The 15,192-nt window shown below is 50.5% G+C and overlaps 1 protein-coding gene across 2 annotated transcripts in view; it reads left to right on the forward strand.

Moving 5' to 3' along the window:
• The window catches only part of ABR (active BCR-related), a 169,389-nt gene that overhangs the window by 114,896 nt on the left and 39,301 nt on the right, over positions 1-15,192 (forward strand). For both annotated transcript variants that reach the window (XM_015422061.1, XM_015422060.1), the window contains 3 exons: positions 59-133; positions 2,188-2,285; positions 7,067-7,198. In XM_015422061.1, coding sequence (XP_015277547.1) covers positions 59-133; positions 2,188-2,285; positions 7,067-7,198 — 305 coding nt within the window. The remainder of the gene's footprint in view (positions 1-58; positions 134-2,187; positions 2,286-7,066; positions 7,199-15,192) is intronic.

A 15,192-nucleotide genomic window follows, 5' to 3' on the forward strand; every position in this document is an offset into this window, starting at 1 on the left:
AGCCCCTCCTGACAGAAGCTGTTCTAACCCCACCCCCTCTGGCTTGTCCACTCTACAGACGATGAACCTCCAGGGATGTACGGCTTCTTGCACGTCATCGTCCACTCTGCCAAGGGCTTCAAACAATCTGCCAGTAAGTGCCACCTCCAGGGAGCCTGCGTCACGGTTGCCCCTCGTGCGCCTCGTGCCAGCCTAGGCTCGGCTCCGGAAAGGCCAAGAAATCCAGGCCGTGTCTTTCTTTCCGTCACCGGCTAAGCTGCCCCTCTTGCTCTGCTGCCTGCCCTTGAAATGCATTCGTCCTGACTGGCCTCTCCCATAATGCCCTGCATGCACCCTGTGCCTGTGCCCCTTCCACTCTTCTGGCATGCCTGGTTGATCAGGTAGCACCTGGTTGGCAGCCGGATTGGGCCAAGGATTGCTCTGATGCAAAAAAGGGGTGGAAAACAATGTTTTTTCCTCCTACTTAGCGGAGCAGTTCACATTCTGAGCAGAATGTAGCTGCTGTACTCTTAAAATGGGCACTGGGCAGTGCAAGACCCAGCGTGGCTCCAGACTGCTGCTGAGCGGGGCTTCCTGGGTCAATGAGCGGCCGCTCACAGGCACAGCCTAGAAGGAACACTGGTGGAAAGACCCAGTTCCTCCTCCTCCTCTGCTCCTCATGCCGACTGCCGGGTTCCCATACCAGCGCAAGCCTCTGGTTTGTGTCGGATAACTGGGACCAAGCAATGCGGCTTGAGGACGGTCTCTTAATTTCTCATCCCCGCTGATTTGATCTGAAAATCCCCGTTTTCTCTTTTACTTCTCCCTCGTGTCAATTGGAACCGGGGGAGTCTTTACTTTTGTGCCATTTTCTGTTTCCTTGTGCCGAGTTTCTCCCTCATTAAAATGAACACATTTTTTAAAAAACGTTGCTTTTGCATAAAAGACGCTAACAGACCAGGAACCCCGGCAGAAAAGATGAGGGGCTTGAAAAGGCTCAGCACAACTGCACATGAAAACTAGATGGCAGTCCCCCGGCAACCCTTTGGGAGCCAAATTTTGATTCAGGAGCCCTCAGTTCCTGATTTCTACTACAGGCCTGTTTGTAGGGTTGCCAGCCTCCAGGTGAGTCAGACAACAAATATATACACTGCAGAAACCTTATTTATAAGTTAAAGTGTTCTATATGTTCCATCTTATAAAGTGCATTGTGTATTATTCATAATATTCTAAAACAGGTATATATTCATTACATGCAATATCAACAATAATAATCAGTTTGTATAATCTAGTAGCTACCAGTCAATTTACATCCTTTTTACACAATCAACCCCAACGGGAGTTTCTAGAATTGTACACCCGCTTCTTCTTGCTTGAAAGACTTCTAAATGACCAGAGAACAAGGTCAATACTGGGCAGCCTTGAGAAAGACAGGAGCCCTCTGTCTATGATTGTCAGCTGCTTAATGGGCCTTTTGTAGGACCAGCAACAAACATCAATTTAAACTTCAATGTAACCACAAAAGGAAACTTCCCCCTTTAGAAGACTTTCAAGCAAGGAGAAGTGGGTGTACAATTCTAGAAACTCCTGTTGGGGTTGATTGTGTAAAAAGGATGTAAATTGACTGGTAGCTACTAGATTATACAAACTGATTATTATTGTTGATATTGCATGTAATGAATATATACCTGTTTTAGAATATTATGAATAATACACAATGCACTTTATAAGATGGAACATATAGAACACTTTAACTTATAAAAAAGGTTTTTGCAGTATATGTATATTTGTTGTTTGACTCTTCTAACACTGCAGCTCGAGTTTCCACAGCCTCCAGTTGGAGCCTGGGGATCCCTCGGAATCACAGCTCACCTCCAGGCGACAGAGACCTGTTCCCCTGGAGAAAATGGCTGCCTTGGAACATGGACTGTACGGCATTATACCCTAATGAGTTTCCTTCCCAGGCTTCACCCCCCCCAAGTCTCCAGGGATTTCCCAACTCAGAGCTGGTGACCCTACCTGTTCGGGAGGTCTGCGGGTGGTGGTGACGTGTCGCTAGACTCTCCAGCCCACACCCTTGCAGCCTGATCTTTTGGGCCCTCCAGGCTGGCTTCAAGTACGATTTTGGGAGGTGGGAATGATCTTGGACCAGTCCAAGCCTGTCTGGCCCCTGGCCCCTCCTCACGGCACCCTTCTCCCTTTCCGCAGACCTCTACTGCACACTGGAAGTGGACTCCTTTGGGTACTTTGTCAGCAAAGCCAAGACCCGGGTGTTCCGCGACACGACCGAGCCCCAGTGGAACGAGGTGAGCGAAGCTCTGGGCTGGTTGGGGCGGCGGAGAACAGCAGGCCCTATTTGTGGGCCTGGCTACAACTGGAGCATCTTCTGTCCCTGCTTGGGGCAATAGGAGCATGAAACAGGTCTTCTGAGACATTTATAGGCATCCTTGAATAAATATGGACCCTACAATTCAACTAGGGCAAAGACGTGAACTCTTGACTATCTTTTGTCTATGAAAACTGGGGCCAGATCAGAACTCTGGGGCAGTGATGCTCTGTATGCTTGGTGCCTGGGGGGGGGAGCACAGTGGGAGGGCTTCTGGAGTTCTGGCCCTGCTGGTGGACCTCCTGATGGCACCTGGGTTTCGGACATTGGCCTGATCCAGCATGGCTTCTCTTATTGTCTTAATTCTGGTATCCTCTGCTAGCGCCCAAAACAGTAAAGAGCACATAGAATGTGGCTTTTCCCAGGCCGCTCAATAAATACAGTGCCCCCAGCACATCTGGGGTGATCAGGCAGAGCTTGATATTCCCCCAACCCTAGAATCCTTCCATCTGTCCCCAGGTTTGGGCAAGGGGCTGTGCACATGTGTTTATGGGTGCTGGGAAAGTACGCTGCCCATTCTCAGATGCACTCTTGTTGCTTTACTGGTTTCAAAACTAAGCCATGGCATTAGAAAAGCAAAGGTGGGCTGAGGGCTGGTGTTCTCCGGCTCTAAACCAGCCCTGTTCTAAGAGAAAGAGTTTGGGGGGGCCAAAGGCACCATTTCTGTCCGACTGTAGTCTTGCTCTTCTTTCTTCAACCCAGGAAGGACAGCCCTCACTCTGCCCCCTTTTGTCTCCTCGGAGGGCCAGACAGAATTGGATGTTAGAGTTCCAGGACTGGAATTCCAGATGTGGCTAGACACCCCCAAAAAACAGCTGGGGGAGCTGTTCTGGACGAGGAGCTGTTCTGAATCCCAGTCCCATAAGGGCACATCTGGGGAAGGCCTTGGCCTCTGTGCCCTGTTGCTCACCCTCCAGAGGAACTGGTTGGCCCCTGTGTGAGACAGGATGCTGGACTAGATGGACCCCTGGTCTGATCCCGCAGGGCTGTTCTTATGTTCTTAGGGCTGTGGCACTGGGTAAGCCGGGGTTAAGTCTTCCCCATGCCCAAACCATTTCCCCAAAGGAAAATCCACCTCCCCCCCCATTAAGCCCTGGTAGGGGGAAATAACCTGCCCTGGGCTCTTTTCCCCCTCCTTGGGACTGAACGATGACTGGGAGTTGGGGGTACGTGTAGAAACAGCACAGAGGTGAAATCCCCCCCCTTCCCCCAGCTGCAGGGGCCTGCTCCAGATGTCCTCTCCCTATGGCCGCTTTTTAGAACCAAACACCACATCCAGTGCCAGGTGCCACTTGGCCCTGAGTCTGCCTTGTTCCAAACTCTGGACTGGAATCCAGAACTGCAGGCCTTGTGCATGTTCATCCCTCATGGATGCCTCTGACTAGAGGCCAGCACGTTTTCAAGGAGGTTTTGTAGCTCGAGCGATGCCCGTGTCGCAGCTGTAGGCAAGCGTGCTTCTTCCATGTCGGTGCTGTCTCTGCTCAAGCAGATTTTTGCCGAGATACAAACGCTTGCAGCGCCATTGGCTTCATTGCGCAAACAACCTGAACCATGGAATGGCTCCTTAGCACATTATGGGTTGCCTTGGGGAAGCTGTAATGAACGTGTAAAGGGGCAGGGGAACTGGATGAACAGGGCCTGTGCAGTGTAACTGGGTCCCTTCCAGTGCTCCCTCTAAGCTGTGGAGTCTGGTGAGCAAAAATCCTTCTCTGTGAGCTACTGGCATTCAAGTTGTGAGCGAGTGATTTGGCTACGGCATCATTTAGTTTGCTTTGGAGCCATCCTCCCTGAGCGAAGACAAAAATGTGTGAGCCAGAGGCTAAAAAACTGCTAGCTCACACTAACTCAGCTTAGAGGGAACACTGGTCCCTTCTGTGGCATTCAGGCAGGAGCAGCCTGTGAAATCCCCAGTTACCGGGACTCCTGTTTCCTGTTTGGTAATTGGTGGTTTTAAAAACCCTCAGTGGGTCCCAGAAACAAAAGGGGAAGTGTGCAGGCACCAGAAGCGGCTTTCTTGCCTCCTTTCAGATCTCTGGGGGAAAAACCTGTTGTTTGAGGCTCTATTCAGATGTTTCTTAACTGTCTACAAACCAAATGTTAATATATACAGTGCAAACAGTACAGTGCAGTCAGTCCCTATATACCGTGCACAAAACATTGAAGTATGACAATTAAGGTATAGCAATGGCCTGCCAGCTTATTAAGATACCATTTTGACATCTTCTTCAAGATTAGGTCAAGATAGGTAGCCATGTTAGTCGGTTTGTAGCAGTGGAAAAGAGCAAGAGTCCAGTAGTACCTTAAAGACGAACAAAATTTCGTGACTCACAAAAGCTCCTCCCCTGCCACAAATTCTGTCTGTCTTTAAGGTGCTGCTGCTCTTTTCTGCTTCTTCAGATTTGTTTCTGTTACAGTCCCATTGTAGACTGTTGTTTATATTAGCCAATCATAGATGAAAAAGGGGGACATTTAAGTCATATATCTGTGATCCAGTTTCTCATGCACAGGTCTGATAATCTTTCACGTACAGCTCTGATAACAAAGAGGTGAAGGTCACCACCAACAACTGTAGAAGGCCATTCTCCAACGCGACTGTAACGGAAGCAGTTTTGAAGACGATATCAAAATGGTGTTTTAATTAGTTGTTGTAGATTTTCCGGTCTGTATGGCCGTGGTCTTGGCATTGTAGGACCTGATGTTTCGCCAGCAGTTGTGACTGGCATCCTCAGAGGTATAACGCAGAAAGATGGAGTACTCTCTGTGTCAAGGTGAGAAGAAAAATGGTAGGCAGGTAATTTATATCTACTCAGGAAGGTAGGGTAGGGCTGAGTCATTATCTTGTAGGGGTTCCCTAGTCTGTGACAGGCTAATGGAGGAGCTTTCCTGAGGAGGTTCTTTTGCATATGAATTGGCTGTTGAAATTCTAATCTTATCTATAGTGCTATTGTAAGATGTAGAGCATTTTGTGTTTTTCATGACAGGAAACCATGCCCTATTTATTTTTAAACTCTCTTCTTTCCTGTGGAAATTGTGTTTATGTTTATGAATTTCAATGGCTTCCCTGTGTAATCTGACTTCCCTGGTAATTGGATGTGTTGTCCAGCCTTTCATTGTCTTGGAATAAAATACCATGTCCTGTTTGAGTTAGGCTATGTTCAGCCACTGCTGATTTTTCAGGTTGGCCCAGCCTGCAGTGTATTCATGTGCTTTAATTAGTTTTAATTAGTTTGTAGACTTTAGTTTGAGCTGCGGTGGCTCAAGTGGTTAAGACGCTGAACTGCAGGCTGTGGAAGGTCAGTAGTTCAGCAGTTCGAGACCCGGGTGCCGCATGATGGAGTGAGCTCCCATCTCTAGTTCCAGCTCCCGCCAACCTAGCAGTTCGAAAGCAAGAAGTTGCAAGTAGATAAATAGGTACCACTTCGGTGGGAAGGTAACAGCGTCCCGTGCGCCTTGGTGTCTAATCATGCCGGCCACATGACCACGGAAACGTCTTCGGACAGCGCTGGCTCTTCGGCTTTGAAACGGAGATAAGCTCCGCAACCCTAGAGTCGGATTCGACTGGCTTTCGAGCAAGGGAACCTTTACCTTTACCTTTAGACTGTCGTTATTCCTTAATTGTCATACTTTACTGTATCATGCATTATATATAGGGATTGTTTGCATGTTCTATATATTAACATTTGGTTTGTACATAGTTAAGTATATTTGCCTTTAAACCCCCCCCCTCCCTTTTGTGTGGTACTCATTATCGTTTGTGATTTCTCCCCTCTTTTTCACTCTCTATTCGGACATCGCCAATAAACTGGAGTCTGTTCACAATGAGCACAAGCCAGGTTTGTGGGTGGGGTTGTGCAGAACTGGAAGTTTTTGACCTCACTCTCATTTCCTCGCAACATCAACACTTGGGCACTTCAGGCTTTCTTTCCTAAAGAGAAGCAAACTCCAGTGTGTTGAAGCCGCCAGTGGCTGTCTCTCCAGCCTGCCACCTCCCCTCAGCTGGCTCTGCTGGTGCTCTCTGGGAAGGAACGTGCCGTCAGGTTGCAGCCAGCTTAAGGCAAGAGGTGCACAGAGGTGGGTTGCCCTCGCCTGCCTCTGCGTAGCAGCCCTGCCCTCCGATCCGAGTACTTTTGCTTCCGACATCAGGCCCGCTTGGGCCATCCGGGTCAGGACGATGGTCTCGTGCAGGGCTTTTTTTGTAGAAAAAGCCCAGGAACTCATTAGCATATTAGGCCATACCCAACAGCAGGAACTCATTAGCATATTAGGCCACACCCCTGACAGCACAGCTTATTCGCATATTAGGCCACACCCCCATGTTACCAGAAGTGTGGCCATCCAGCCACACCCACCTTTTGCTTCTTATTCTCTTTACCTTGTTTGTTGTCAAAACCCAGGGCTTTTTGCATGTTAGGCCACACACCCCTAATTGTAGCCAATCCGAATGAGTTTCTGCTGTTGGGTGTGGCCTATTATGCTAATGAGTTCCTGCTGGGCGTGGCCAACTTGGGAGCCAGCCGGAACTCCGTTCCTGTGCGTTCTTGCCCCAAAATAGCCCTGGTCTCGTGCTCCCATCCTTTTCACTGCACCCAGCCAGTGTCCCCAAAGCAGCACAACCAGCTTGTTTTCCTTTCCTGCGTGGATTATCATCCCCCCCCCCCCCCCCGCGCCCCTCCCCGGACTCCTTTCTACCCTTCTCGGCAGGAGTTTGAGATTGAGCTGGAGGGATCGCAGTGCCTGAGGATCCTCTGCTACGAGAAATGTTACGACAAGACCAAGTTGAACAAGGACGACAACGAAATCGTGGACAGGATTGTGGGCAAAGGGCAAGTCCAGGTATGGCAGAGGGGCGCGAGAAAGAAAAAGGGAGCGGGGAGAGGGCTACGGGAACTGAGCCACGGGCAGTGCTTGGAGGGGACTGTGCGTCGCTTCCGGCTGGTGAGTGAATGTATGTTTGTGTGCTAGAGCTTTTCTGCATTTGAGGACTCCTTGCATGGAGAAAGCTAGCACAAGGATACAGCTGAACTTTGGAGGTTTAGGCCTGATTTGTTGGGATTAATTATGCTATAGAGCATTTGGTTGAAGTTCATATTGTGCAGGATTTGTTGAGACCCGTCAAAATCCAACTGGGCACGTGCCTGGGGGGAGCCTGCCCCCCTCCCCTCGGTGTCAGAATGGCTAATTAAAGACGCCAGAACTTGTGGAAGTGGACATTTTTAAATGAATGGAACATGAGAATGAAATGGCTTCTTGCTAAATCTAATACCGAATGGGCTCTCCCCTCCCCACCGCTGCCACCATGTGGATGGCAAAAGCTTCACAGCAGATAGGCTGAGTCTGTACGTACCTTGGCCCAGGTCGGCTGAAAACCTGGAGTGAGCATGTTTCTGGAGGCACAGGTGGTTGAGAGCAGCTGAGTGACATTTACAGGGGAAAAGGGGGCAGGAGACACATCGGCCTGCTCTGAGAACCTAGAAAACCCTAAAGGAAGGGTGGGGGTAGGGTTGGGGATTTGCAAATTATCTCTGCTTGCCAACTCAGTTTCTCATGGTCCCTACCTTTGTCTGATAATGACAGGAACCGGATTTTTTTAAAAAAATCAGGTTTTGTTAATATCTTATTTGGAGATAATTTTTTTGCCAGTGCAAAAAATGCAACTTTATTGTGTAATGGTCAATACATTGATTAAAAAAGAAGGAAAATAAACACGCGGTGGGGGGAGATCCTGTTGTTCTGAATGGTATGCTTCCCTGGAGGACTTTTCCCGGGATGTAAATGTGTCCGTTCTCTTAATTGGAGAGAGGCTTTCCCAGTTTAGAATATCTCATTTTTGTGAGTTCTCATTGGCACCTCTGGAAAAGGCATGACAGCTCGAAAACGAAATCTGCTGGGAGAAAGGTGTTCACCCCACTGTCTTTACTTGCTGTGCTAGTTTTCTAGTGACCCGGAGAACCATTCCAAAATGTAACATTTCACCTGAAGTCTGAAGCAGTGTCGACTATTCTTGCCACTTTTTTTTTTGGGCCCCCCGAAGGGGATTTTTTAATTGCATTTTCTAATACACTACAAAGTACAGCGAAAAATTGGGAAGGGAGAAATCTAGGGAGAAAGGAAAGAAAACCACAACTAACTAAAACCCCAAGTATAGGAGATCTTAACAACAGCTTATAAATGTTACTCTTAAATGGCTAGCATCACTTTGAACATAGTCGGCTATGCTAAGTTTTTTTATCTTTTTATCCAATGTTTTAAGAGAGCCCCCAGAGCATCCCACCATAAAACTAAAGTTTAAAGGCACAAGTCAGAGTCCTTCAGCCTTCATTTTGTCTTATCTTCATTTTGACTATTCTTGCCACTTCCAGGCTGTGTAATCTCATTCTGTCGCATGTGTGAACCGGGTTGAGTTTGGCCACAAGCGGCTGGATCAAATTCCACAACAGTGAGAGCGAGAACCTTGTTTCTTGTTAAAAGTGCAGGCCCCACTGCCTGGGGAAAAGCTCACGAGATGACTAAAGTCAGTGATTCAGGTGTAGGATGTCTAGAAAGCCACGATTTCCAGGACCAGCCCCTTCCATCTGGGACGCCGTATTGTCAGGATCTGGAAGCAAGTTTCCACTCCGCCTCTTGCCAGGGTGCCCAAGCTGTGCACGCCGCCCTGTTTCTTGGGTGCCAAGCTGCTGGCAGTGCCACTTCCTCTGTGCTAGTCCGGCAGACACTCCGTGGGTGTGCTTTGTTTCCTGTCTAGCGCTTGAGGGCTTTGTCTGGATTTATTAATTTTTGTGCGTCCAGCCTGTCTGTAAGTTTGCACGCCCCCTGGAATGTGACTACCGTGGAGAGGATGGGAAGCTAGCTCCGGATCTGGACCTAGAGACCCAGATTTGCTTAAGTCCAGCATAGGGATTTACTTTTCTTACAGTACAGCAGACTCCAGTTTTTATTTTGTTTTATTTTTGCTGTCAAGTTGCCGCCGACTTATGGCCACTCCCGTAGGGTTTTCAAGGCAAGAGACCTTCCGAGGTGGTTTGCCACGGCCTGCCTCTGCGTAGCCACCCTGGACTTCCTCGGTGCTCTCCCATCTATATACTAGCCAGGGCTGACCCCACTTAGCTTTCGAGATAATGCCCCTGTATAAATCGATGGTGCGACCTCATTTGGAGCACTGTGTACAGTTCTGGTCACCACACCTCAAAAAGGATATTATAGCATTGGGAAAAATGCAGAAAAGGGCAACTAGGATGATAAAAGTGTTGGAACACTTTCCCTATGAAGAAAGGTTAAAGCACTTGGGGCTCTTTAGCTTGGAGAAACGACATCTGATTATGCATGGGATAGAGCAGGTTGAGAAAGAAGTACTTTTCTCCATTTCTCACAATGCAAGAACTCGTGGGCACTCCATGAAATTGCTGAGCGGTCGGGTTAGAACAGATAAAAGGAAGTACTTCTTCACCCAAAGAGTGATGAACACATGGAATTCACTGCCACAGGAGGTGGCGGCGGCTACAAGCATGGACAGCTTCAAGAGCGAATTAGATAAGCATATGGAGCAGAGGTCCATTGGTGGCTATTAGGCACAAGGTATAGAGAGGAACTCTCAGGCTGGGGCAAGTGATGCTCTGTATTATTGGTGCTTGCGGGGGGGGGGGGAACAGGGGGGGGGCTTCTAGTGTCCCAGCCCCCCCGCTGGACCCCCTGATGGCACCTGGTATTTTTGGCCACTGTGTGACAGAGTGTTGGACTGGATGGGCCACTGGCCTGATCCAACATTGTGTTGCTCTTAGGTTCCTATGAGATCTGATGGTATCAGGCTGGCCTGGGCTATCCAGATAAGCCCTCCTGTGCTATAACCCCCCTGCCCCCCAAATCCACTGTGGATCAAGATTGCTGGAGATCGGTTGGGGGAGTGTCTTCCAGCATTTCATCTGTTTTGACTGAATGCCATTCTTTAAAGGTTGATCATTCATATTTCACATTCTATTTAAAATAAGTGCTGGGGCTGAGATCCCTGCCTCCAATGTGAGGCTGCGGCAAGCTGTCCCGGGGTTTGGTGACCAGAACAAGAAGCCGAGGTTCAAATTCTGCTCCGTTAGCAGAGAACAGGCCCCGATGCTGAGGCCTTGCAAAGCTGGTGGGGGGTGGGGTTGCCGCCCTCTGGATATCACAGAATCATAGAATCCTAGAGTTGGAAGGGACCTCCAGGGTTATCTCGTCCAACCCCCTGCAGAGCTCCTTCTCCGGGCCGCCTTCCCTCACGCAGCAACGTGGCCCTCCTTCGGAGATCCGCAGGCTCTCCTGTTAGCAGACCCCAGAGTCATGTCGCAGACAGCTTTGAAGCTGATTGCAGGGCGGGACAGCAGGGGATTGGGGCCGCCGTTTGAGAAATCCAAGCCCCAGAATTGTGGAGTGTGCAACATTGTGCATTTCTTCAGATCACTTCCAAGCATTGTTCGGGGAGTATTGGCCGGGGGCGGGTGGGCGGGCAGGTATGTGTTCATCTTCCAAATTGTGTGATTCATCCAAGGAAGGTGGAGGGAGTTTTTTAAACGACCCCAAACCCTGTGGCCGTGTGTGCCTTGGCAAGGTGAACAGCTGTTCCCCGACAAGTTCCTGGCGAGGGGAGAAATGTGGGATTTTAAAATAAGGCTGAAAAGTCTCCAGGACTGATGACTCCCAAATAATGCTAGTGTGGTGGTGGGCTTACGGCAACTCCTTAGGATTTTCAAGGCAAGAGACGTTCAGAGGCGGTTTGCCATTGCTGTCCTGTGCATCGTGCCTCTGGCATTCCTTGGAGGTCTCCTGTCCAAAGACTTGGGGCCTGCGAAGCGGAGAGCCCCTTTGGCAGGATGAGCACGTGCCTGGCAAACATCTCCGGCCCTTTCCCCAAATTGACTTTATCCTGCGTTTCTAAGAGCAACGGGTGGTTGCTAAGACAACCGATGAGTTCCTTTCTGATTGGTCAAGGAGGATAATGAGCATGGCGGAGAAGTCCTTCTACCAGTAGTCATGGGATTGGGTCCCAGGCATAGAGCGATTGCAGTTTATTTAGGAATTCTTCGCATAATGTGACATTGGGGGTTGGAGGTTTCATGGAGTAGCCGGTCCGCGGTAGAACGGATGGATTGGAGCCCGGTAGTGCCTTAGAGACCGGCAAGATTTTCAGGGGAGAAGCTTTTGAGAGTCAGCGCTCCCTTTGTCCCTTCTGACTCGTATCTGATGAAGAGAGCGTTGGCTCTCAGAAGCTTATACCCCGAAAACCTTGCTGGTCTCTAAGGTGCTGCGGGACTCGAATCAGGGACTGGTGTTAGTGGGCTTGCCAGGGGAGCCGGTTTCCCCACATTCCCCAGGAGCTGCTAACTGTGGGCCTTATGCTCTCTCGTATGCACATATATGAGCACTCGCGGTTGCTTGGCAGTGGTGCATGAAATGCAGGGGGGTGGGGGAAGATCCTTCTTTCTGGAGGCAGAGCTCTGAAATGCCGGAACAGCCTGCAAGATTTTGGACGGCCGCCCTAAATTAGAGGCTCACTGATAGTAGAAGACCCAAAACAGCACGTCAAGAGAAGGGAGAGGCCCTTCCTCTGTGCTATGCTTGTTGTCTACTGCAGAGCATTTATGTTGGAAAGGCAGCATGGTGTAGTGGCTAAAGTGTCAGGCAAGTAGCTGGGAGGCCCAGGTTCGAATCCCCACTTGTCCCAGGTTCGAATTCCCACTTGTGCCATGGAAGCTTGCTGGGTGCTCATGGGCCAGTCACACTCTCTCAGCCTAACCTACCTCACAGGGTTGTTATGAGGATAAAACGGAGGAGAGGAGAACAGAGTGAACCACTTTGGGTCCCCCTCGGGGCAAGAATCGAGGGAGGGAGGGAGGGAGGGAGGGAGGTTAAAAGAAAAAGGAAGGAAGGAAGGAAGGAAGGAAGGAAGGAAGGAAGGAAGGAAGAAAGAGCATTTCAAAGTGCCATCTTCCAGGTGGGAGGCCTCAGGGATGCCAGTCCTTTCACCTGCCTCGTTCTCCTGACCAGTCTGTTGTTAAACTACCTCACTTCTCCGGTGATGCTGCTTGGGCAGTACAGTTGGCAACAGGAGAGTGTTTCGTTTTATCAGAAAGTGGAGAAGAGAAGGGAAGGGAAGGGAAATCTCAAGAGCTGGTGTGGGGTAGTGGTCAGACTAGGACCTGGGAGAGCCAGATTTGAATCCCCCATTCTGCCATGGAAGCGTGTTGGGTGACCTTGGGGCAGTCACGTACATTTCAGCCTATACCCCACCCTTCACTACCCAAAGAAGTCTCAGAGCAGCTTACAAACTCCTTTCCCTTCCCCTCCCTACAACAGACACCGTGTGAGGTGGGTGGGGCTGAGAGAGCTATGACAGGAACTGCTCTTTTTCAAGAACAGCTCTGACAGAACTATGGCTTGCCCAAGGTAATCCAGCCGGTGCAAGTGGAGGAGTGAGGAATCAAACCCGATTCTCCCACTTAACCACTACACCAAACTGACTCTCAACACCAAACAGAGCTCTTTTGAGGACTGCCCTTGAGAGACCAGCTCTGAGAAAACGTGTGACTGACCCAAGGTCACCCAGCTGGCTGCAAGTGGAGGAGTGGGGAATCAAACCCGGTTCTCCCAGATTAGGGTCTGTGCTCCTAACCACTACCCTAAACTGGCTCTCTATGCGACTCACTTTGGGTCTCCATCGGGAAGAAATGTGGGGTATAAATGAATTAAATAAATCTTGCCTGCCCCTTTAGAGAGGCCAAATTGATACATGGCATAGAGTGTGTGTGTGCCTGAAGTCAGATGGGCAGATTCTCTGGGAGCAATTCGGGTTTTGGCCCCAGGTACTCCTGGGGAGCTGCAGTGGCTCAAGTGGTTAAGATGCTGAACTGCAGGCTGTGGAAGGTCGGTAGTTCAGCGGTTCAAGACCCGGGTGCCACATGACGGAGTGAGCTCTCGTCTCTAGTTACAGCTCCTGCCAACCTAGCAGTTTGAAAGCAAGAAATTGCAAGTAGATAAATAGGTACCACTTCAGTGGGAAGGTAACAGCGTTCCGTGCGCCTTGGTGTTTAGTCATGCCGGCCACATGACCACAGAAACGTCTTCGGACAGCGCTGGCTCTTCGGCTTTGAAACGGAGATGAGCACCGCAACTCTAGAGTCAGATTCGACTGGCTTTCGAGCAAGGGAACCTTGACCTTTACCTTTCTCCTGGTTGATGCTGCTTGGGGGGGGGGTGCCAGAGAAGATAAGAGATGGGGACTTCCCCCTTCCTCTTTCCACCTGCCTGAATAAACCCGGGGAGTTCTGAGCTGAGCCTGCAGCCTTCTGTGGCCCATGTGGGCAGGGGAAACACCGTGTGGCAGTCGCACAGCCCGAAAGGAAGCTTGTGTCACCACGCGTGAGTCAGGGTGGGAGGCGGGAGGGGAATTCTGGCCGGGCCGTGTGAACCGTGGGGGCGGGGAAGGGAATCTTGGGAGCTGGGAACGGCAAGCCAGAAACCTCTGGGGAGGCTGCTGCGGGCGGGGGGCCTTATTGAGGGTAAGCCAAGCTCAGCTCGCATCAGGGCTGCTGGTGTCCCCAGTGGGAGCGCCAGAATGCGCCTCATAAGATTATTTTGGATTATTTCCAGCTTGGTTTGATCTTGCCACCCCCATACTTCAACCCCCATACTGCTAATGTAAAGCTTAATGGCAGATTTATGAGGTGGCCACCCTTATTGTGGAAAAATCCCATTAATGCACCTATGGTCTTGAGAGCCACTGTTTTTGTTAAAGCTATGTGGGCATTCCAGTTCAAGGATTCATGGAAAGTGATGCCCAAATATTTGTAGGTTTTACATTGTTCAATTGGAGTGCCATGTATGGACCATGAAAAAAAAATTTTTTTTTCCTTTTACAGAAGACCATCACTTTTGTTTCGGTGTAATTTATTTTCACATTTTCTTCTGAGCAGTAGTCCCCCAGGCCATTCGCCGCCTCCACTGCCGTCCTCCCTCCTGCACCACCACGGCCAAGATGTGGCCGGCCAGCCCCATTCTTCTGCCCCCTTCCCAGTGGGGCGGCTTCTCTTGCCTCCTCCTCCCCTCTGGTGCTGCTGGCAAATTGCAGGGACCATCCAGACCCCCTTGGAGCAGCTGCAGGAGCTGTCTGGCTCTGGGCCGGGTTGGGTTGGCATTTCTGGGGCTGAGTGTGGGCGGTGGCTGGGGCTCCTCCCCCCCTTCCTTCCAGACCCGTGAAGGTTCCAGGCACTTTGGGTAGCTACAAACGGGTCAGCTTTGAGGGCTGGAGCGAGAGGGCTGTGAGGAGGAAAGGAAGCGCAGGGGGAGGCCGGGGTCCTTTTTGCTCCCTTCTCGGCTGTGGTCCTCTGGCGGGGGTGTGTGTGCAGTGTTATTTCGAAGCTCATTTCCCGACAGTGGTCACTTCACAGCTTGTGCAGTGCCTGGCACACGAGTGGCATGGGATTTGAAACATGCCCAGGCAGAACCAGCTGCTGGTCTGAGTAGAATCCTCCCTGTGACCCATGCCCCAGCCGTGTTGCTTCCAGCCTTTCTGGTGGACGTGTGCAAGCCTCAACCTCTCTCCTCTCTCCCCGCCCCCTCGCCTCTGAGCCTGGGGAGCCCCAGACAAGGGCCTTTTGTCAGGCCGCTTCTGGCTCCAATTAGGGGAGGGGTTGGGGGGGGGGGAGAGGAGGACCGGGGTCAGCGGCAGGTAGTGGCATTCCAGTTGCGGCAGTGAGCTTTTCTGTCTGGCCAAGACCCAGGGGAGGTGGATGGGTGGTCTTCCATTTAGGAGAGCTGGGAACCGAAACTGTTTGGTGGCGGTGCTGGGATTGGACTTAGGGTTG

Source organism: Gekko japonicus, unplaced genomic scaffold (genome assembly GCF_001447785.1).
Source record: "Gekko japonicus isolate JY-2015 unplaced genomic scaffold, Gekko_japonicus_V1.1 scaffold182, whole genome shotgun sequence".
Taxonomy (NCBI): domain Eukaryota; kingdom Metazoa; phylum Chordata; class Lepidosauria; order Squamata; family Gekkonidae; genus Gekko; species Gekko japonicus.